The 20,685-nt window shown below is 44.7% G+C and overlaps 7 protein-coding genes across 7 annotated transcripts; 5 read left to right on the forward strand and 2 right to left on the reverse strand.

The window, feature by feature from the left end:
• Positions 1 to 1,532: 1,532 nt before the first annotated feature.
• On the forward strand, positions 1,533 to 6,850 carry PCOAH_00043190 (Uncharacterized protein; the record flags this gene model as incomplete). Its single annotated transcript, XM_020061103.1, has 3 exons — positions 1,533 to 3,671; positions 3,751 to 4,279; positions 4,341 to 6,850. The coding sequence occupies 3 exons, from the start codon at positions 1,533 to 1,535 to the stop codon at positions 6,848 to 6,850; spliced, it is 5,178 nt and encodes a 1,725-aa protein (XP_019916580.1).
• A 789-nt stretch (positions 6,851 to 7,639) lies between these two features.
• Positions 7,640 to 10,274, forward strand: PCOAH_00043200 (Translation initiation factor eIF-2B subunit gamma; the record flags this gene model as incomplete). Its single annotated transcript, XM_020061104.1, has 9 exons — positions 7,640 to 8,032; positions 8,235 to 8,295; positions 8,414 to 8,739; positions 8,894 to 8,945; positions 9,080 to 9,273; positions 9,472 to 9,552; positions 9,685 to 9,754; positions 9,850 to 9,983; positions 10,188 to 10,274. 9 exons carry the CDS (start codon positions 7,640 to 7,642, stop codon positions 10,272 to 10,274), a joined length of 1,398 nt encoding a protein of 465 aa, XP_019916786.1.
• A 1,252-nt stretch (positions 10,275 to 11,526) lies between these two features.
• PCOAH_00043210 (Uncharacterized protein) lies at positions 11,527 to 13,291 on the forward strand (the record flags this gene model as incomplete). Its single annotated transcript, XM_020061105.1, has 2 exons — positions 11,527 to 11,585; positions 11,818 to 13,291. The coding sequence occupies 2 exons, from the start codon at positions 11,527 to 11,529 to the stop codon at positions 13,289 to 13,291; spliced, it is 1,533 nt and encodes a 510-aa protein (XP_019916068.1).
• A 687-nt stretch (positions 13,292 to 13,978) lies between these two features.
• Positions 13,979 to 14,885, forward strand: PCOAH_00043220 (Uncharacterized protein; the record flags this gene model as incomplete). The annotated part of the gene is made up of 2 exons (XM_020061106.1): positions 13,979 to 14,551; positions 14,685 to 14,885. 2 exons carry the CDS (start codon positions 13,979 to 13,981, stop codon positions 14,883 to 14,885), a joined length of 774 nt encoding a protein of 257 aa, XP_019916550.1.
• A 76-nt stretch (positions 14,886 to 14,961) lies between these two features.
• On the reverse strand, positions 14,962 to 16,551 carry PCOAH_00043230 (GTPase activator protein; the record flags this gene model as incomplete). The annotated part of the gene is made up of 2 exons (XM_020061107.1): positions 14,962 to 15,033; positions 15,094 to 16,551. 2 exons carry the CDS (start codon positions 16,549 to 16,551, stop codon positions 14,962 to 14,964), a joined length of 1,530 nt encoding a protein of 509 aa, XP_019916442.1.
• Positions 16,552 to 16,968: 417 nt separating this feature from the next.
• On the reverse strand, positions 16,969 to 18,667 carry PCOAH_00043240 (Uncharacterized protein; the record flags this gene model as incomplete). The annotated part of the gene is made up of 4 exons (XM_020061108.1): positions 16,969 to 17,032; positions 17,198 to 17,317; positions 17,536 to 18,356; positions 18,543 to 18,667. 4 exons carry the CDS (start codon positions 18,581 to 18,583, stop codon positions 16,989 to 16,991), a joined length of 1,026 nt encoding a protein of 341 aa, XP_019916479.1.
• Positions 18,668 to 19,499: 832 nt separating this feature from the next.
• Positions 19,500 to 20,459, forward strand: PCOAH_00043250 (Uncharacterized protein; the record flags this gene model as incomplete). Its single annotated transcript, XM_020061109.1, has 4 exons — positions 19,500 to 19,565; positions 19,682 to 20,008; positions 20,151 to 20,230; positions 20,426 to 20,459. 4 exons carry the CDS (start codon positions 19,500 to 19,502, stop codon positions 20,457 to 20,459), a joined length of 507 nt encoding a protein of 168 aa, XP_019916820.1.
• Positions 20,460 to 20,685: the final 226 nt, after the last annotated feature.

A 20,685-nucleotide genomic window follows, 5' to 3' on the forward strand; every position in this document is an offset into this window, starting at 1 on the left:
GCACACCACCCCAAACGAAGCGATGTATTACACAATATAGTGCAGCTTAAAAATGGAGCTGAGGAGTTGTATCTTTTTCTGTTGGTTCGATTGTGCAGCGTCATTTTTTTCTCCCATTCGGTTCACAACTCTGTTCTTTTTCTTATTTCCGTTCTTGGTACTTTTTTCATTCAAGTGAACAGGAAAGTGACGCGAAAAGATTAACGCTGCTGACAAAAAAAGGATGTAGGGTTGCATGCTTCGGGCACAAGTAAGCACATTCCTATTTTGTCCCTTTTGCGAAAATGTAAAATATGACCATTATGGGAAAAAAAAAAAAAAAAAAAAAGCAGCTACGTTTGGCTATATTTGCTCACATGTGCATATTTTATCGCGCTTTTTTTATGACCTGTTCAGGTAAAAAAAAAAAAAAAAAAAAAAAAAGGAAAATATAAACGTGTAGGCATATTTCTTTTCCCCCCAAATGCCGCGATTTTCCCTTTTTCGTGTTTTACGTTTTCTCCGCCATTTGTTAAATCAACATTTAAGTGTTTGTCACTTTGGAGTGTATTACACAGGGGCTATCTATCTGTAGCTCTTCCTTTTATTAATTTTTACTATAAGGAAGATACTTGCATAGCCTCTTCGCTTTTTTTTTTTTTTTTTTTTTTTTGATACACTGCGAGCGTCACCACATCGATAGACAGGGATTTTCGCTTTAAGGAAGTGGCAGGCCAGCACGACGGGCTTCATCCAGTGATGAACTGGAAATGCATTTTTTCGTGAACGAATGCATGTTCGGGCTACAAACGTGATGGAGGAGTGACGTAGCTGCATAGCAGAGTAGAAGCATAGCACCGCAAACTCATAGCGGTAACGCTTCTTAACCTTGGAAAGGCCGATTTTTCCCGCGGGCAGATAAAAAGACACGGAACAAATTGGCCACTCTTCGCCACGATTACGTGACTTTACAGGAAAGCAAAAAAAAAAAAAAAAAAAAGTGTATGTGGGGAGGTTCACCCCACTTCACGTTTTCTAAACATACAGGGAGAAGGCAACGTATCAATGAGAGCGTGGATGAGTGACCCCTCTCCGCAGACATTTTCATACGCTCTCGCGTCAACCGGGTAACACACATTTATGTATGTGCGTACGCACACGAGTGCGGAACTCCCCTGTCCATATCTACAAATAGCTAACTTGAAATAATCCCCATTAAGCGCGGAAAATACATTTGTATTTCTCCAGACAGCGAGTTGCCGTAGCGGCTAATGAACTCCCTCCCCCTACAACATACATTTCGCCGCAAGGGCGTATTTAAAAAAAGAAAAAAAATAATAAATAAACACACACACACGTTAACTTGTGAGCGTCCGCACGCGTAGCTACCATTGTGCGGAAGGGCAAATATATATACTGTGGAGCAGATCCGTCGGACCATCACCCCTGGTGCCGTGAATGCAATCAGAGTAACATCGTTACGAAAATACAAAGAAAAACAAAAAAGACAACCGTAATAACGTTCCCTCTTTTCTTTTTTTTGCGTATGTAAAATGAATTGCCAACACGATGACCCATTGAACGGCAACGGTGGTGGTGGAAAGTCCAGTCCCTTCCTGAACAGCTACGAAAGTCTGAACATATCTAAGAACAGTTCCGCTGAAGAAATTGCGGAAAAATACTTAAGGAGTAAATTGAGCATGGATTTTAAAAGCGTTGGCAAGGCAAGTTACGGTACCAGTGGAGGTGCTCACAGGGATTTTTATGAGGGCAGAAATGTAGCGGAAAAGTCCAACAATGGCAGAACGGCTAATGGTCATAGGGGTCATTTTAACGGAGTGAGTGGCCAGACAAGCTATCGTAGTAGAGCGAATAATTACTCACATCCCGAACGGAAGGCGAACCCTAACCCGAACTATGATAGTCACTTCAATAACGTGTCGATCTTTTCCGAGACAGGGAACACGAACAGCGGCGGTGCCGGCAATCTCCACTTTAATTACTCTTCTCAGCAAAATGATCAGAGCAGAGGGTACACAAATTCAGTTTCGTTCTCAAATAATATGACCAATTTTTTTAGCTCCACAAATTCGGCTAGTCCAACTGATTTTACACACCTCAGCAAATTCAAAGAGGAAAAAAAAAGCGGCTACTATGTGGAAGACGAGTTTTTGAAGTTTGGACAGGGTGCCTCCAAAGCGGTGCCCGACGATGATCCCAACAGGGTCATTCAGATGAACAGCATTGATGAGCTGCTTAAGAAGTATGGAAGTAGTGGCATCAACATGGAGGTCAACATGGACCTCGAACGCACTACATGTAGTAACATACAGCCACAACGCAGATTTGAAGGAGGTGCTAACCCCATTTTCCATCGCCCAAGTGGGAGGAAGAATAATGAAGGCACCAAAATTAGAACCTCCTTCACGAACAAAGCAGATTATACAAGTGAAAATCGCCTGGGAAGGGAGAGCAACAAGAGCTACTACCCCAACCGGATGAGCAGATTCGCTCGAGACACCTCCCAGGGTAGTAGTAAAAAAAAAAACTTAATGCAAAGAAATAAGGATTATGTGCATTACCTCAGCAACCGAAATAGCCTCCTCAAAAATGAAGTGTCGATTAGGAAAGACTTGGGTAAGAAGAAAGTTCTCCCGAGCAAAATTGAAAGTACGTACTTGAGGAGAAAAACGAATATGGATGGGATCAGACGACACGGATCCCTGTTTAGCTCTGTTCTGAGGGGATACCAGAGCAGGTGCAACAACGAGAATGAGCTGATTAACGACATTCACATTTTTAACAACAGCCATGTGGAGGCTGCTCAGAGTAGGAGCACTTACAGGCGGACCTTAAACAAGGGAAATCCCAACCAAATTGAAAGGGGTGATGGGAATGGTTTTCCTGGGGGTAAGTCTGCACATGGTGATCGCATTGGCAGTAGCGCCATTAACATGAGTTTCCTCAAATCGACCTTCTCTGAGTCGGGCAACTTTGTAGACTTGCCTGTGAATGGGGGTACAAATAGTAGGGGCGTGAATGGCCCCCTAAATAGCCTAACAGAGGACAGTTCTGATTTGGCCTCCCTCGGTAGGAGAATCCAACCTGGTGAATTATTAACGAATAGTGTTCACATGGTAGAGATGCACCCCAGTAAGGAAAACTCCACACATTACAATGATTTAAGTAGCAAGGAAGGAACGTATGGTGCATTATGTAGGGAAGGTGGAGTAAGTGGCATGGTTAGACACACTACGGTGAGGGGGGAACAGAATGGGGAGTACTTTCCTTCCCCCGGGGATGCATATCATGATAAGGCAAACACCAGTGTGTATGAAAAGAAGCTACCCCCCACGGGTGATTATTTAGTGAGAAGTGGTGAAAAGGTTCCCCTTAGGAATTGCAAACAGAGCAACATCCGTAGTGGTAGCGGCGCTAACCAGGGGGGGTTCCTCGGATACATCACCCCTAGTACGATCAGATCGGATGGGGAGAAGAATCTCCTCCACCCTTTGTACTTGTCTGAAAGGAAACTAAGTAGCATATTCAACAACAAGGTGGAAAATAACAATCTGCTCAGTAGTAATGCAAGTACATACAGTGGGGGGAAGAGAGAGGGAACTGTCCCAAACTGTAGTGAGAAAAGATCAACCCAGGGAAAAATAACCGACGGGGGTATGCTAAACGGTGGAGTAAGTAATAATGAGGCACTCCCTAGTGTGGTTTCAAAGGAAAAAAAAAAAACACATGAACCAAGTTGGTAACATACAGACTTATGAAGACTACTGCAAGTACATCACGGAGTCGATCAATGGAATACCCATAACGATAAAGAATATAGATGTGTTGCTCGCCTTGGCATTGTACTTTTTAACACATGAGATGAATGGAAACCCCAAGGGGAGTGAACTTCCAGACCAGGTCCTCATAAAGTTGCTGAACAAGATTTTGTACTGCTTGAATCTGAAGACCTGCTTGCTGAAGGATAACCTGGGGGGCAAACTCGGGGACAGCAACAAGTACTACTATATACAGATCAGGAAAAATGAAAAGTCCGCACCTGAGGGGGGTCAGGATGAAGAAAAGGACTATATAAAGGGAAACTCCCCTGAAAGGGCGGTGAAGACAACCCCTACAGATGACAGTACTAAAAAGAAGGAATCTTCTGACCCCCCCAACCATGTGAACTTCTTCACCTTCTACAATAAGCGAATCGTGTTAGAAAGGAAGGACCAAGTGGGCACCACAGATGAGAATCCCACAGGACCCCTCCCCAACCAAAGTCACTTCTGTCAGGATAGTAATTACAAAAAAAAAATGTTTCTACCTCGGTGAAAATATGAAGATAATTACCCTCGTAGAAATATTAAAAATAGCTTGGTGTCTATGTGTTCTGAAAAAGAATACGCAGTACGTGGATTTGTTGCGTATCCTCTACAAGGAAGTGGAATGCATGAGCGTATCCAATGAATTGATCTTCTGCGTGAGTTACCTTTTTAAGTATTGCAACATAATCCACGTGGAAGAGTGTAAATCTGAGTTGGCCAACCATGTTCATCTACCATTAGAACAAAGCAGTAATGAGAACCTGTGCATGTATCTGCATCTACTTCACATTTGCAGTGCATATGACAAGAGCTTCTTAACCCACAGTCATAGGAAGAACATCGACCGGATTGTGGCCTACTTTTACGACAGGGTAGAGCACCTAAACTTGTATGCTTGTACTAACATCCTGTGTGCCTTATCCAACTTAGACGTAAAAAATGGAGATTACCCCTACTTCTTTCACAAGACACTAAACTACCTTCGCAGTAACGTTAAGAAGTTAACTAAGTGTGTTCTCTTAGTTCATATCCTGTGGTCCTTGTGCTTAATAGAGGTGTGTTGCACCGATTTTTTCAAAGACCTGAGTGAATACATTATAAGCATTTTGCACTTCCTACCTTTGGGGGAGTTCATTACGATCTCGTGCTGCTTCAGCTGCCAGAAAATGCTCACCGTCAGAAATTACCTTAACAATGTTAGGAGGACAGGGGAAGGCAAATCAGAGCAGAGGTGCGGGATCAACATTTCGAATGAGAGTGAAAGGGAGTATAGAACGTACGAACCTGTGATCGCCGAGTACTACGCACGCAGGAAGCTCTTCCCCTACTGCTTCTACCGTCGACCGGTTTGTCACGCACTTGTCTTTAAGATTCTTGCGTATGGGTTTCTGCAGTATGAGCAGAGGGATGGTGGGGAAGCCCTCACCGGGGAGGCGTTTCCCCGTGAGGTGATTAGAGATCATACTGATCGAAGTGGTACGAGGAGGAAAACCTGCAGGAGCCTCAGCGTGGAGAACAGCAAGGGGGGCTCCTCCGGTGGGCGCGATTCCAGTGTGCAGAGTAGCTCTCGTTTTAACAGTTCCAGTATTTGTAGAGCGGGCCCAACTGGCGGCATCACCACTACAGGTGGTGGTCTCGGTGGAGAACCCCACAACGAGGTGCAGAAAAATAAGTACCCCAAAAAAATCAGCGAAAAGAAGAAGATAAAAGAACACTACAAAATGTATGAACAGAGTAACAAGTATGAGTTTGCGTTGAACTCATGTGAGAGGATCCTATTTGAAAATCTAATAGAGGACTGCTGCAACAACTTCGATGCGTTGAAGTCTAGCCACCTCATCGAGCTGTTGTTCACTCTATGCACACTGAACTTGGATAGATCGAAAATCGTTAAAATAGTTGTAAGAAAAATTGACTACTCCCTTTTTGAGGAAAACTACGAAAAAGCAATGAAGAAGAAGAAGAGCATACATAAGGACCTCACCGAGGAGGAGAAAAAAAACGAAAAAAACGACCTCATCTTACTTAACTACATTTACAACAAATACGCGGAGGAGGAGAGAAGTCCCTGTTTTGGGAAGAGTGACGTAGACGAGGGGTTCCTTCAAATGGTAGACAATATATACTTCTGTCGGTATATCAAAGACGACTTGTTCCTACGGGTCATTAGAACAGGCAAAGGGGTAGAAAGAACCACCACAGGGGCATTTTCCAAGTTGAGGCATATTTTAAATGCAGCAACGGTGAGCAGGGAGAGTCGCGAAAGTAGGGACACCGGGGGAAGAAGCGATCACGTGGGGAACATAAACTCGGGGAAGGAACTCACCCCTGCGGAAGGAGAATACATGTCTGACTCACACCAGCATGGCACAGATACGGTTAACGGATCGAGGGAAGGAATAAAAGAGAGACCACACACGGGAGAACACCCCACGGGGAATGTCTCCAACCAACAGAGGGGCACTACCCCCAATGGAAATGGACTGACTGATAGGTATCCCCCAGGGGGAAACATCCAAATGGAGGAAAAGCAAGTGGACCGCCCCGATGGAGTTTCTCTTCCGATTGACGGAGGAGAGTACACACGTGAGGAGGTTCACCGTGTGGGCGATACACCCAGGCAGCTAAGCAAATTCAAGGAGGACCTAAAGCACACATACGACGCTGCCATTTCTTACTGCAACAAGAGGACCAACAATCTTGGCAAGGAGACTCCCCTGAGCAACAATGGTAGTGCAGTAGATAAGGCACTACAAAGTGGGAACCCGCAACACAATGAACACTTCTTAAACCACGAAATATATGACCACATAGTTTCGAAGAGAAATATAAAAAATATTATGAACAGATATAAGGAGAAGGGAATGGTTCAGAAGATATTCTTCTCACCATGCCGTGACAGTGCTGCTCATGTCGGTACCTGCGAACGGGCAAAGGAGAAACACAGCTTCAATTTTTACAGGACGTTTATTCTGCTGCTGCAGCTTTCTGCCCTTTCGCTGCTTTCCTTCGTCGTCCTCTTTGTTTACACGTCGCTCAGGTAGGAGTGCTGGTTAGGCAGTTGGACCAGTTGGTTGCCATTTGGCTACCTGTTGGCTACCAATTGGGGAACGTTCTTTTCTTCACCATCGGGTCTACCCCCTCCACTTTTCTACACCCCGTTTGAAAAGCACATTTACGTGTAGGGACGTCCACCCGGGATTCGACGTGGCTAAATGTCTCCTGGCGACGGTTTTGAAACATACATCCCTTTTTTTTTTTTTTCCTTCCCAATCGGAATTTTTTTTTTTTTTTTTTTTTTTCTGGGTTGGTTGGGGGAGCCAAAGAGAAGCCCGAGGCGCATTGCAGCCAACAGTGCCCACTAGTTTTTTTCCGCCGCGTCAACCGGCGGTTTCACGAGTGCCTACTTCTCTTTTCCGCGTGCTCCACATGCTGCGCAGTAGAGATGTGAAAAAAGTATCTGTCGGAGTAGTCACATGAGGAAGTGCAGTTATTATTCCTTACATTGTTATTGTATTTTTTTTTTTTTTTTTTTTTTTTTTTTTTGTTCCAATTAAACGGTAAAGGAGCCCCGTTTTGGCGTTTCAATGGGAAGCACAAATGGGGTGAATTTGTCCGAGGGTGTTTTTTTTTCTTTTTCCCATTTGGGCGATGTGATGTGCTTCGATCTGCTGTGTTTCTTTTTTTTTTTCCTTTTTTTTTTTTTTTTCCACCAACTTGAGGATACCTCTATTGGATAGATTTTTTTCGTCCTTGGCCTGAGGGCCTTTTGCTGCCCCTCGTCCCTTCTGTGTTTTTTTTTTTTCTTTTTTTTTTTTTTTCCAGTAACACGAATGCAGTCGGCAAATCCCAGCAGCCCGAAAGTACCAGTAGGTACTTTTGTGGAATTTCAAGTGGTTATTTTAACAAATGACGAAAACCACTTTGCCAGTGATTTGTGCGAAGGGACATGCAAGGGGCTCATCAAGATAAGTAATCGGTGCATGATCTACTTCATCCTGCGGAACCTAATTGAACAGAAGTTAAAATACATAACCATCGTGGTGAATAGCAAGTACTACGATGAGATGGTGAGTTACGTGAATGAGACGTTTCCGGAGAATTACAAGGTGGACGACAAGAAGAGCTTGGACAGCTACTGCATCGACGTGGAGCCGTACACCTCCAGCAACAGCGAAGAGTTGGGACCCATCCAGTGCCTCCTGCAGATCCGCCACAAGATAAAGGTAGGCAATGTTAACTATATGTTTGGGTGTGGATCGTGTGGATCGTGTGGATCGGTGTGAAGCCATACTATGTAATGACACGGGGTCGATGCGTCCTGAACGTTGGTGTTGAAACCCCCCTTATGAGCGCTCCACACGAAGACGCTCTCATTTTATTAATATTTTTTTATTAATTTTTTTTTTTTTTTTTTTTTTCCCTCAGTCGGACTTTATCGTCGTTAACTGTGATATCCTCGGGTTTGTCGACTTCCATTCCTTAGCAAGTAAAATTTCATCCCCTTTGTGGAGTGGCTGGTCGTCTCTCCCCCCGTTACTTGTTAGCAGGTGTATCCATCGGTTACATCCTCATTGACATTATGTTCACCCCTTACCCCTATGTAGACCTATTTCGGGGCGAAAACGCCATCTGTGCGCTGCTCCTCTTGGAAGAGAACCAAACAGACGAGAAGAAGAAACAAAAAAAGGAGGATGAGTTACTAAACTTAGAGAACAACATATGGGTGTGCATAGACAAAAACAGCAAGGTCGTCAGTATAAAGGATTCTCTCTCTATGAAGCAGAGTGGGAGGTTTAAGATCAGTAAAATAAATTTGACTGCGCATCGAAATTTTATTCTAAAAACGGACCTCCTGGATAGCCACGTCTACATTTTTAAGAACTACGTTTTGGACATTATGGAGCGCAAGAGCAGCTTCACCAGCATTAAGGTGGGCACCACGCGTGCAGCGAATAGAAACAACAGTAGCAATAACCGTAGCAGTGTGACTTGCAATGCGATGATCGATGTATTTTCTTCCCCCCCGGTGGCACACCTCACCGTAACATATTTTTTTCCTTCTTCTATGCCCCTTCCCCATACAGTACGATCTCATACCCTACTTGATCAGAATTCAGAATACACGCAGAGCAGCAGGTAGGCAGGCGAAAAAAAAACGTTTTGAAAGAACCCATTTTATATTCATCCCCCTCCTTGTGTTGCACCCTACGGGTTAACATTCCCATGTGGACGTCTCCACCATTTCGCTGCGTATTTACTTGCCCCCGCAGAGTACTACTCCAAGTCGGAGTTCAAATTTAACATGTTCAAGACGCTGATCAATAGGTACGAAGGAGGAGAGGACAACGATGAGTCGGATCAGAAGGAGAATATAGAAAGTGTCGTCTGCTATGTGCAACCCAAGTCTAATGGGTTCTGCCAGCGGATCAACAGCCTTTCCAACTTTATCAAAGCCAACATGCTGGTAAGTTAGAGTGAGCAAGAAGGGCATAGCTCATGGCACCTCCTCCGTATCGTTGCGCCATCGCCTTGTTAGTTATACACACGTATTTATATATGTATGTATTTATGTATGTGTGTATGTATGTATTTATGTATGTGTGTATGTATGTATTTATGTATGTGTGTGCCAATCGACGTAAATTCGCCTCCCCCCCAACAGTTTTGCGTCTCCAGACACGATCAGCTGAAGAACGTCCTGCCCCCCTACTGCTTCTTCCTAATGAGTGACAAGAACCAGTCGGTAGGTTTGCCTCCCCACGGGGTCGTCAACAGGGTGTCTACCAGATGCACACTGCTCCAATGCTTTATTCCGTTTCGTTTTCTTGTCATTTTATTTGACTTCCTTTTTTTTTGGCCCCCCTCCACCCTTCAGTACAAGGACTGCATAATAAGTAGCCAATTTGAGCACGAGGAAAATGTCATCCTCAAAAAGTCCGTCCTCGGTAAGTGCATCCCCCTGGGGGAAGTGTAACACCCATGTAAGTAATAAACAACACGTGTGTGATCCGTACCCCCACTCCTCCCCCAAACCACTCAGGCAAAAACGTAAGGATAAAAAAAAACTCTTCCGTAAACAGAAGCATTTTTATGGACAACATAATTGTCAGTGAGAACTGCCACATACAGAATTCCATCATTTGCAAAAACGTTGTCATCGGAGATAACTGTAAGGTGGGTAGATCGTGGCTCTGCACAGATCAGCGTAGTTGCGTTGTTTGCGTTGCGTTGTTTGCGTTGCGTTGTTTGCGTTGCGTTGTAGGAGTGGCCTCTCTCCCTCGCGTAGCAGCGACATGCACATACACGTCACATCACCCATAAACTGCTCACTTAATAATTTCCTCTTTTTTTTTTTTTTTTTTTTTTTTAACTCCCCAGCTGGTTGACTGCGTAGTGAGGGAAAACAGCGTCATCGAAAGGAATGGCATCTTCGAGAAGGAAACACTACCTCTATTTATCTCCTAGCGATGGAAAAAAAAAAAGGGCTCCTACCATTTTTTTTTTTTGAGGGAGTCCCTCTGCCATATGGAACCCCACACACATATGGCACAAGTTTGTCTTCATCCCGAGCCTGTCTGTTTGTTCTTTTTGGCTCCACTTTTGCAATCTGTTTTTTTTTTTCATTTTTTTCAATACATATCATTACGTAAAACCCTTTTCATTACCTCCCCCCCTTTCAAACATCACCACCGTCCAATTAATTAAAGAAAAAAAACGTGTGCGTGTAGTATTCCTACGGAGTGGCGCCCTGGATTGAGAATGGAGGAAAAAAAGAAAAAACACATTCCCTTTTTTCTTTCTTTTCCCCAGCCTCCATCCCCCATAGGTGACACACCCACGTGTATTCTGATAAATGCAAATGTGGACTGAACACATGTGCCCATTGTTCTTTTTCTGATGCAACGGGGTTGGTTCGCTCCTACCAATTAGTTACATCGCCGTGGGTGGTGAGCGACTGCCTCCCCCAACCATTCGGCGATTGATCCATGGGAACTCATTCCCTAGTCGGAGCGAAAAAAAACATTTAAGTGCGCAACTTTTTTCTTTTTTTCCAACGAATCAGTTTTGTGGAAAAAAAAAAAAAAAAACCCTTAGATTCTACGCAGTGGAGCACTTTAGCCAAAAATGGTAAAATACCAACATTGTGTTAACACCCCGTTTGTGCATAATCTATATACCCCACGCCCCTTGTGCGCATTTCCCATCATGTCGGAAAGAGGTTGAAGAATAGGCATCTCTAATTCCATTACATTAATAGGAGTTAGTAGTTTTATTATAAAAACCTCCATGGGGGTGGCGTATCGAGGAGAGGTGCTGAACTTTACCGGCAAGAGACGTTCCTGTGGGTACTCTTCTGGGAGGAGAAGGTTGGCCAAAGATACAGGATACATTTTATTTTTCGCCATTTTCCCACCGCGGTCGCGAAATTTGGGCTCCCCCGAACGGTTCTCACAATCTTCTTGTTTTTTTGCAAAAAAAAAAAAAAAAAAGGGGACTGCCAGTGAATTTGAACTACGGAAAGAAAGTATATTTTTTTTTCCTCCTGTTAGTTCTACCATTTAATGCGCCCAATGCATCGCCTCGACATCGCTGGCCGTTGAGTGGCTCCTCTGATTTGTCACTTTGCCGCGCAACCGCAATACGGCGGATATAGCGTTTACCGTGTTTAGTTTACCCCTTTTTTTTGTTGCCCCTCTTTTGCCCTTGAATTGACTCAATGGAGTTTGAGGGCAGCAGAAGGAGGGGAGTTCCCAACGATGACAGAGACGTAGAAAGGTAAGGAAGGAACAACACATAAAACACCGCAGCCTTGCGCTGAATAGTATATTACTTCTCCTCACGGTAGTGAGATGTGGGGATGTGCTGCCCATCTGTGAAGGATCGCAACATGGTGGTGGAAGAACAGAACGAGTTTCCATCGCTCGAAGGGAGAGTTGCCCACCTAGCGTAGGTCACACCTACGAATTGCTTTCCCCCCCACCACCACTTTATCCACCCCAACTTATAGGTACCCACGGGAGAGACACCTTTCGCCTAGGGCACGCAGAAGTAGGTCCCCCTCACATAGAGGGAGACGAAACTCGGTAGAGAATCACGCAGGTGGGGACAGGTACCATATGGATGGAAGAGGACGCAGAGAGAGGAGCTCAGGCAGCAACGACCCCTCTCGAGAGTCATATGCAAAAAGGAGTGAAGAAAATTCAATGGATGAGGCAAGGTGGAGGGCCAGGAGAGGGGAGCGTGATGACCGTGGTGATCGTGATGAACGATTAGAACGAGGGGAAGGGCGCTCTCACCGTGGACGGAGCGACAGCCGGGAGAGGAGAGAACGACGAGAAAGACGAGATCACAGAGACAGGAGAGACAGACGAGATAGGGATGGAAGGAAAAGGAGGTCCGGTAGACTGAACCCAAATTTGTCCTCCTCCCATGAGCGGTCCAGGTCAAGAGAGAGGCGAAGAAGGAGGTTACAAGCAGAATGCATTAAAAAAGCAGGAGGATTTAAAAAGTTAGCTGACATGGAAGGACACGAAACAACCAGCGTCTTTTGGGATGGGTTCCAGTGGGTAGCCAAAACGAATCACTCATCTACTTCCCACTTAGATCCTGCAGTTATGAATTCTACAAGAAAACTGAGAAGACTTTATTTTGGTAATTTACCTCTCCACCTAGGATTATCAGAAAACGAATTCCAAGAAAGCATCTGGGATGAGATGAAAAAGAGAAGGTTCTGTAATGACGACAACGTCAATCCTGTTCTTTACGTTTGGTTTGCCAAAGACAAGGGCAACTATGGGTTCGTTGAGTTTTCCACTGTGGAAGAAACGGAGAGAGCTTTAACCATGGATGGTATGCTCTGCAGGGGGGTTGCTCTTAAGGTTTCCAGACCGAACGATTATTCCTCCACCAACACGATGAAGCATAATCATCCGTCCCTTCTGCACAGCGTTGCCGCTGTTGGCGGGGTTGCTGCGGGAGTAGTGGGGGGAGTAGTTGGTGGAGTAGCTTCCGGAGTAGCTAGCGGAGTAGCCAGCAGCGGGGGTAACATGTACGGCAGGCCGCCACCCCCACCAGGGGCCCCCCCTCCATCCGTCCTCAGGGGAGGAGTCGACCCCGGGCAGGACAACCAAAGTAACCTCGAGACCAAGTACCTACGTGTTCTAGAAATTGTCTCGGAAGAGTCAGTTAACAGTGAGGATTATTCATCCCTATTGGAGGACATAAAAGATGGGTTCCACTCCCAAGGAATAATAATAAACGCTATTTTAATAACCCCAAAATATGCACAGATGACTCCCTTCAGTGTGGGAGATGTGTTAATTGAGTTTGAGAACGCTGCCTCTGTGGACAGCAGTATCGCAAATATGTCGAACCGTAAGTATGAGGGGAGGATCATTCGAATGGCAAAGTTGGATGAAGCCACGTATGACATGCACGTCAAGCCCATCATCAGGGATCTCTATGAGCAGAATGGGATATAGGGCCCTATCAACCATCGCAGTGGAAAAGTCCTCCGTTGAGCGGCTAGCTCTGTCGCTGTGAAGAATTATGCAGGAGCTGCTGTTCATTTGTGGGAAAACTCGTCTTCACTTGTCTAGACAGCGAAGGGAAACTGTTGATTCGGCTTTCCTGGTGCCACGCTGCAAAAAGAAATGAGGTTACCCACCGGTTAGAAGTTTGTCCATACTGCGAAGTGCGTGTGTGTTTCTCCCAACTCTCTCTCGTCCTATTTATCTTTTTTTTTTTTTTTTTTTTTTTTTTTTCACCTGAACGGTTCATACAGCTAGCTATTTTTTTTTTTTTTTTTTTTTTTTTTTTTTAATTAATTTTACGACACCCAAAATTGGATCAAATGCGTGAAATGTCGCTCAAATGGAACGCCATTGCGGAGGGGCCAATTCTATTGCCTTTAAAAAAAAGACGCGCTTTCCTCTCCCTTTGTGCAAAACGGCGTATCATAATTAGAGTACATCCGCCAAGTGGAGAAGAAAACCGCCACGTGCACTTCTAACCCGCGTGTGTGTTTACTTCTGCGCAACTGCAGACGGGCTGTGGGATTTTTTCCCCCCCCCTGTTCCCCTTAAGGATTGCTGAGCAGGACCTAGGCAACTGACTATGGTTCATGAGTTTCGCGCACCGCAAACATAACGCTTCCCAACCTGCGCAACATGAGCGAAGCCAAAAGGACGGTGCTACTGGGGGAGAAAAAAAATGACGACGGAGCAACCGCCGTCACAAACAAAAATATCCTCTTCAAGGAGTGCAAACATGCAAACGAATTCAGGGAGACCTTTCTCAACGTCGAAACGGACTACAGCCTGGACAGTGAAAAAGAAAGAAACAACATCCCCCTGTTGAAGGTGTTTAAAAAAAAGTTAAGGGAAGAGAAGGCTTGCAGTAGAGTGTTGATCCTCTTCCAAACATCGAAGGAAGCAAATACGAGGAATTGTGTGAAGGAGCATCTGCTGAAGATACTAGAGCAAGATGACAACAAAGCCATCACTGGTGTGTGTATCTTTGTGCACGTTCACTCCATCATGCTACTAGAATCTCTGGAAACGAAAAATGTGTTCTCCTTTATAAAACAGCTAAAGGGGGTGAAGAATGTTTCCGGGGTGCAGGTTCTGTATTTCAGCGAGTTGAACAAAAAGAACGTGACGGATGACTTCGCCTTCTTTGAGTACACTAAGGAACAGCCCAAGGGCGCGCCCCTCTCCGGAGAACACAACTACGTGGAGGAAGTAAACGCGAGTGGTGCCCACAAGTGTAGACGCATACGAGAATCATCATGGCAGCGTCTACTTGGACGCCAAACCAGCCCATCATTCTACCAGTATACAGTCCTACTAAACTGATCTCCCCTCTTTTCCGCAGGTGTGGGAGCTGTATATAAGCACCCTGCAGTTCTGCTGCCTCGTGAAGAACAGCTCCGACCACCAGGGCATCTTCGACAAAAACGAAAACATGAAAAAGAACTTCGCCCTGCTGCCCCACTTGTATAGCGACGCCGCCAGGCAGTACGTCTGGACCGCCGACGGTAAGCAGATCAGCGTTGAGGGGGGATGTGCCACATAGATGGTCTGAATTATATATGTGACTGCTCCTACATAATATGAAAACGTTCCACGCCTGATGGGATTATCCCCTCCTCTCAGAGTTCATCTCCTTCTTTATGAAAGAGTTCCATCTTCCCGTCGATGAATTCTCTGACGACTTTCTGGACCTGTGACGGAGCGGTGGGAAGACATCGCTCCATTGTAGCATCCCCATGATACCGTCTTACCATTTTGCCGCTACCCGCACGGTATTCTGCAGAGAGACGTGCAATTGTTCCTTGGGGTAGGTCCAGCCCCAGAGCCGTGTCAATCAGAAGGTCCAACTCCACGTGCCTGGACAGGACCTTCAACCTGTTCAGAATCCCCTCAAACGATTCCCTCAGAATGGCGTCCTCCTGCAGCTTAAAATACGCCAGGGCCACTTTAAATAAAAAGGAGTGACCATAAATGAAAAAAAAGTCCCAAATCCTAACTACGTAGATGATGCTAATGCTGTAGGAGAACAGAGTGACAAACCACTGAGAGGCAAACATGCTCGAGTGTACGTTTTCCTTCCTCAGATGGAAGTATATCCTAGGAAAAAACAAAAGCAGCAGTTGGTCTAGGATGAACAGATCCTCATTTAGCAAGGACATATCCGAAGAGAAGAGGTCATTCAAATGGTACTTCTCAATCAAACCTACCAACATGTAGAAAGCATCCTCTTCATTCATGTAAAGAATAAAGGTCGCCACAATAAATGCCATCCCTTGACAGTAACCCAAACTTTTGTTATAATTACTGTAAGCCTTTAGAATATTAAAAAGTATTTGCTGACCTTGTTCATAATTATTTTTAAATAAAATGTGCTTGGGGTATGTCCTGTTCATGTCTTTTTTGATTGCCGTTTCGTATTGGTTACTTATGCTCAGGTAATATTGGTAGGTATTACTACCTTTCTCTTTTGCATGATTTTTTTCTGTGACATTATTGTCCTTTTTGTATTCATATGACTGTACTAATATCTGCCATACGAATCCTCTCAAATGATCGGGCACTCCTTTCTTTACCTGCTCCTTTATGTAACCATCAAGATACTTGCTCATGCAGGTAAAATAATTTTTCTTTTTTTCAAGAGAGAGTGTAGTTTTCTCCCACTGGGCGTTTTTGCCATTTGGTTTGTCATCCTTCTGATCACTCTTCGCGGGAACGTTTTCTTCACCATTTGTATTCATTCCCCCGTTGGCATAAAATCCCCCACTGGATAAGCATTTTTCCCTTCTATTGCCACTCTCTTTGCGTGCACCATGATCACCCTTTGCAGGCAGCGCACACTCCTTTGTGGTTAGAAGTTTTCCCCTTTCCTTCCTACACACTGTCGTGCCATTCTTTTCAGTTTTTTTCAAATTAAAATAGTTATCGTACGATAAGGGGGCGGTCAGAAAAAAGGACAGTTTGCTTTTACCTGCGTTGACACTGGTCGGCGTCGTTTCGTTGCGGTTTTTATTGAAGTCTGTCCCGTCCGTTTTGCCTCTTCCTTCTGTGCTTTCCGTTTGTTTCGCGCTTTCCGCTGACGCTGCTGCCATTTCTTGCCGAATTAACTTCTTCAAGTGAAACAGCTCCATCTTCTTCTCATATATGCGGTTCCATGTTCTGATTTTCTGGATGTCCGCCGCGAAGTTTCGAACGTCGTCGTTTGCTTGCATTTGTATCACCCCAGCAGGGGAGGTGGTTACAAAATGGGCGAGAAATTTGCCCGTGTGAACCGCTTCATCAGCTTGACGGGGTCTCAAACTGGAAGAGGCACAAAATGAGGACAGCCTCTGCTAAGAATGTTCAAACTGTTCAAATGAAGACACACACAGGGGTTGTGTCCAAGCGAATTGCGAATTGGTCGGGGAGGAGTTAGCCAAAATGGAAAAAAAAAAAAGGTCAGGTAAAAATTAAAAAAAAAAAAAAAAAAGTCAGGTAAAAAGCTAAAAAAAAAAAAAGATGGTCAGGTAAATATCTGACAGATCGTGCAAACAGTCAGCTAAAAAGCGTCTCAACAAAAACATGTTCGTGCGAATTTCACACTCTGTGGAATTCTGTTATGTCAGGCGGGGTATTCCCTCCACAGGGCACATGCCCTCTTTTAAATTCCCTAATTGTCCGTCGGTATCTGCCAGATTAGGAGGTAATTGCTAGCTGCGGAAGGGGAAAAAAGGGAATGAACACACAAACAAACTGGGGCTACGGCAAGGAAAAACTATTCCCATCAGGCATAATCACACACACGTAATGAAATATGAAAAAAAAAAAAAAAAAGAGAAAGATGCTCTCCTCACAGAAAAAGCGGCGCGAAAAACTTACTCGTTACAAACGCTACTCGGTTGTACACCCATTTTACAAACAAAACGTGGTTGTCAATTTTTTTTTTGCACACGGGGTTTCCCTTTATGTCCCAGACGTGGAGGTTCCCATCTCTTCCGCCTTCACGAAAAGGGGAAAGAACGGTCGCAGTGAAGGTGTGACCACGGTAAGGTGGTTTCGTTGAATGTACGCCGCAACACTGTTGCGATAGATGGGTGAAGGGGTTCCCCGAAGTGGTCCCAAAGGGGACCATCACCTAAACGTGGAGGTCACAAAACGACACGCACAACGCTTGCACAAGCTTACGCATCGTTTGCACATTGCACATGGGGACTCACCCGAAAGCACATAATTCGAGTCGAACGAATAAATCGGGTAGGAAGGTACAACGGGCGAGGCGAGCGGAGAGTTACTCTCGTAGAGGAAGCTGTACGAGTAAAGGACATCCCCTGTGTAGGCGTCCAACGTGTAAATGCAACCGTTTTGCGTCGCTATGAGCATTTTCTTCTCATCGAATGAAAAGTCAATATGTGTGCAGACATTGTTATTTTCCGTAAGTTTTGTAATGTCAAAGTTTGCAAAAAATTCATCGTTGTAATCATCCCCAAAACAACTGCATAGGTAAATCTCATTTGTCTTCACAGTGTAGGCGTAGATAATCCCCGTCTTGTTATAGCTAGCTATGCACTGTTCATTGTTTACATTGGTCCTGTAGATAGTCGTTTTGTCCCTTATGTGTGTAACTAGCAGTTCTTTACTCCTCAACGCGACGATGAAGATGTGCGTGTCTGGATGTAGGACAAAGCTGTTCTCAACAATTTCGCTCAGAAATTCAAACACATGTATCACCTTCTTGTGCAGCAAATGGAAATGGTATATTTTGCACTTTTTATTTTTTTCGTATGCACTGAAGAGACATTCGTTCACTTGGAAGTCTGTGGCAGAATCGGCACTGTCGGCATTCTCCTCCAATCGGCCTTTTATTAACTTCACGTCATTAATTACTATGTCTTCAATGCTGTATGTTAGTTTTTCCTTCTTTTCGTTCACATCGTAAATCTGTATCACATTCTTCGTGTTCGTCGTCGCGATTAAGTTGTTAAGCAAATCTATGCTGGAGATGTACCCCTCATTTGGGAAGGACGCGTACAGCTCAAATCTTGGGGGGCAGCACAGAAAAAAAAAAAAAAAATATATATATGTGGATAGAAGGGTGGATAGCTAGCTAGATAGGTGAAGGCATTCCCTCTGAATACCACGCTGGCGATAGCAGCTAGGGTATTCAGCAGGGGTGACATTTCGCCTTAGTTGCCGAGCCGCCTGGACTGGTCAGCCTTTTCCTTACCGTTTCATACGCACGTGGTCAATGCCACCTTCTTCACCCATTGTAAGTTCCTTCCCGTGTTAGATCGAGCTAATCGCGTGGTCGAAGCGGGTTTCCCTATGTACACACATGTACATCTAAGGGCACTCTCTTACGCTGCTATCCTCCAATGGTCGACGTCTGCAAAGTCGGGTTGGTACCTACGATCCTCTTGTCGTTTTTTTTTTAAGTAGCACTGCGTGCTGGTAAGCGCGACTCGCCGTTAAATGAGCTCTTCATGCTTATACAGTCGCCTCCCCCAAAAAAACAAACAAACAAACGGAACGAACGGAAAGAAAAAAACGTCACTTTCGCTTTACTGCTTAACCATCTCCCAACATTATAAGCGCCACTTCACCAAGCAGGGCGAAATTCTCTTCACCTCATGACGCACATCATTTTTTTCCCCCCCTGTGCACTGCACAAAATTCAGCCTATCCGTGTACCATCTCAGTGTTTCAAAAAAAAAAAAAAAAAAATACTTCTTTCAACGAAAAGGATAAAGTTTTTGGTTTATCTTATAGAGTAATTTTTTTTTTTTTTTTTTTTCATTTCGACAGGGCAAAACAATTGCTTGTTCACACGGCAAGTGAGAGTTACAAAAAGATAACACGCTGCGCCCACTTGTTCAAATCGACAGAGTTGTGTACATGTACAAAAAATATGTTCATGTATACAGCTGATATGAATACACTTGAACGTACGTACATACGTACGTAGTTACGCGTGAAAACTCCTGTAGTTTTAGCAATTTCATGGGTTTGTTCCCACGCTTTACGCTGCAGCAGGGACGTGACGTGTTGTGTGTTCGGAAGTGCCTTGCATAACTACGCTCTTTGCTTTGTATTAATCAAGCGTCGCGAACGTAGCAGCGTATGCAACGTATACACGCGCGTGTTCATCCCTGCGTTGTCGCGCCCAAACGAAGAGATATAACAAATGGCAACGTCACTGAACCTGTTGAAAAAGTCGAATGGCCCCATTCCGGCCGTCTTTAATCACAATGTAAAAAAAAAAAAAAAAAACACATACATGTGCAGATGGAGAGGTGGAAGCGAGAGAGGACACGCAGAAATGCAGCACACACCTCACCCCTGCTACAATGAATTCCCCTTTTACAGGTGCTCGGAAACATACTAAAGTTTAACACGAACAAGCAGAAGAATTTGGCTTCTAACAATGTGAGTAACCAGCTGGGAACGCAGACCGTGGGGGAACACCTAGACAAAGGCAACGCCCACTTTAAGTACTGCCCCTACTTGAAGCCCATGGAGATAAAGGGAATCAAGAGGGCCGACCGGAAGTTCGACTACAACAGCAGCTACTCATTAATGCTGGGGAAAAATGGTTCTTCAGCAAATCCGCAAAGCGGGAACTTCCTCACGAACGTCTTGTACAACGGGATGAAGGTCCCCCTGCCCCCTAAGAGATACCAGATGGCACAATATGTAAGGCGTGGGAGCATTGCAAAAAAAAATATATGAACGAGTCATATTAATTTGGGATTTTTTTTTTTTTTTTCTCATTTTGGCTAGCTGATTGCCAATTGGCCCCCATGCTGATTTACTCCTTCCCCTTTTCTTCCCCCAGGTGGACGTTAGGCTGGATGTCTTTTCCCCCTTCATAATTACCTGTGTCATATGCCTCCCATTTTTCTTTACGGATTTCATGTAGGAAAAATGAAATAACAAAAGATGACACACAATGGCGCAAATGTGTGAAAAGTGCAAAATGGACACGTGGGGCAGCCCAAAGGGAGATGCGCCTATTTTAATTGCCAAACATCGCACCGTTGCTGCGCACATATATTTGTTTTTCACATTTGTACGGCTACACTTGTATGCCCCTTTGCCCATTCCTCGCAGGTGGTCCGTACCGGAGAAGAGTTCCGCGCATTAATCTGTTGCCATGTTTCGCATTTTAAGTATCCTTTCCCTTATGCCCGGCGTGTCTGTCGTGCTGTGTACCCCTTTTTTTTTTTTTTTTGTTAACACTTGGCTCGCGTCATGGGGAGAGGTATCATCCCCGTTTCGGTGGTCACCCTGTGGACCTCATAATGTGTATGTATATAGACGTCTGCCCATTTGCATGCATGTGAAAGGACGAGCTGAATAGTCCATGCTAT

This window comes from Plasmodium coatneyi, chromosome 12 (assembly GCF_001680005.1).
Source record: "Plasmodium coatneyi strain Hackeri chromosome 12, complete sequence".
NCBI lineage: Eukaryota > Apicomplexa > Aconoidasida > Haemosporida > Plasmodiidae > Plasmodium > Plasmodium coatneyi.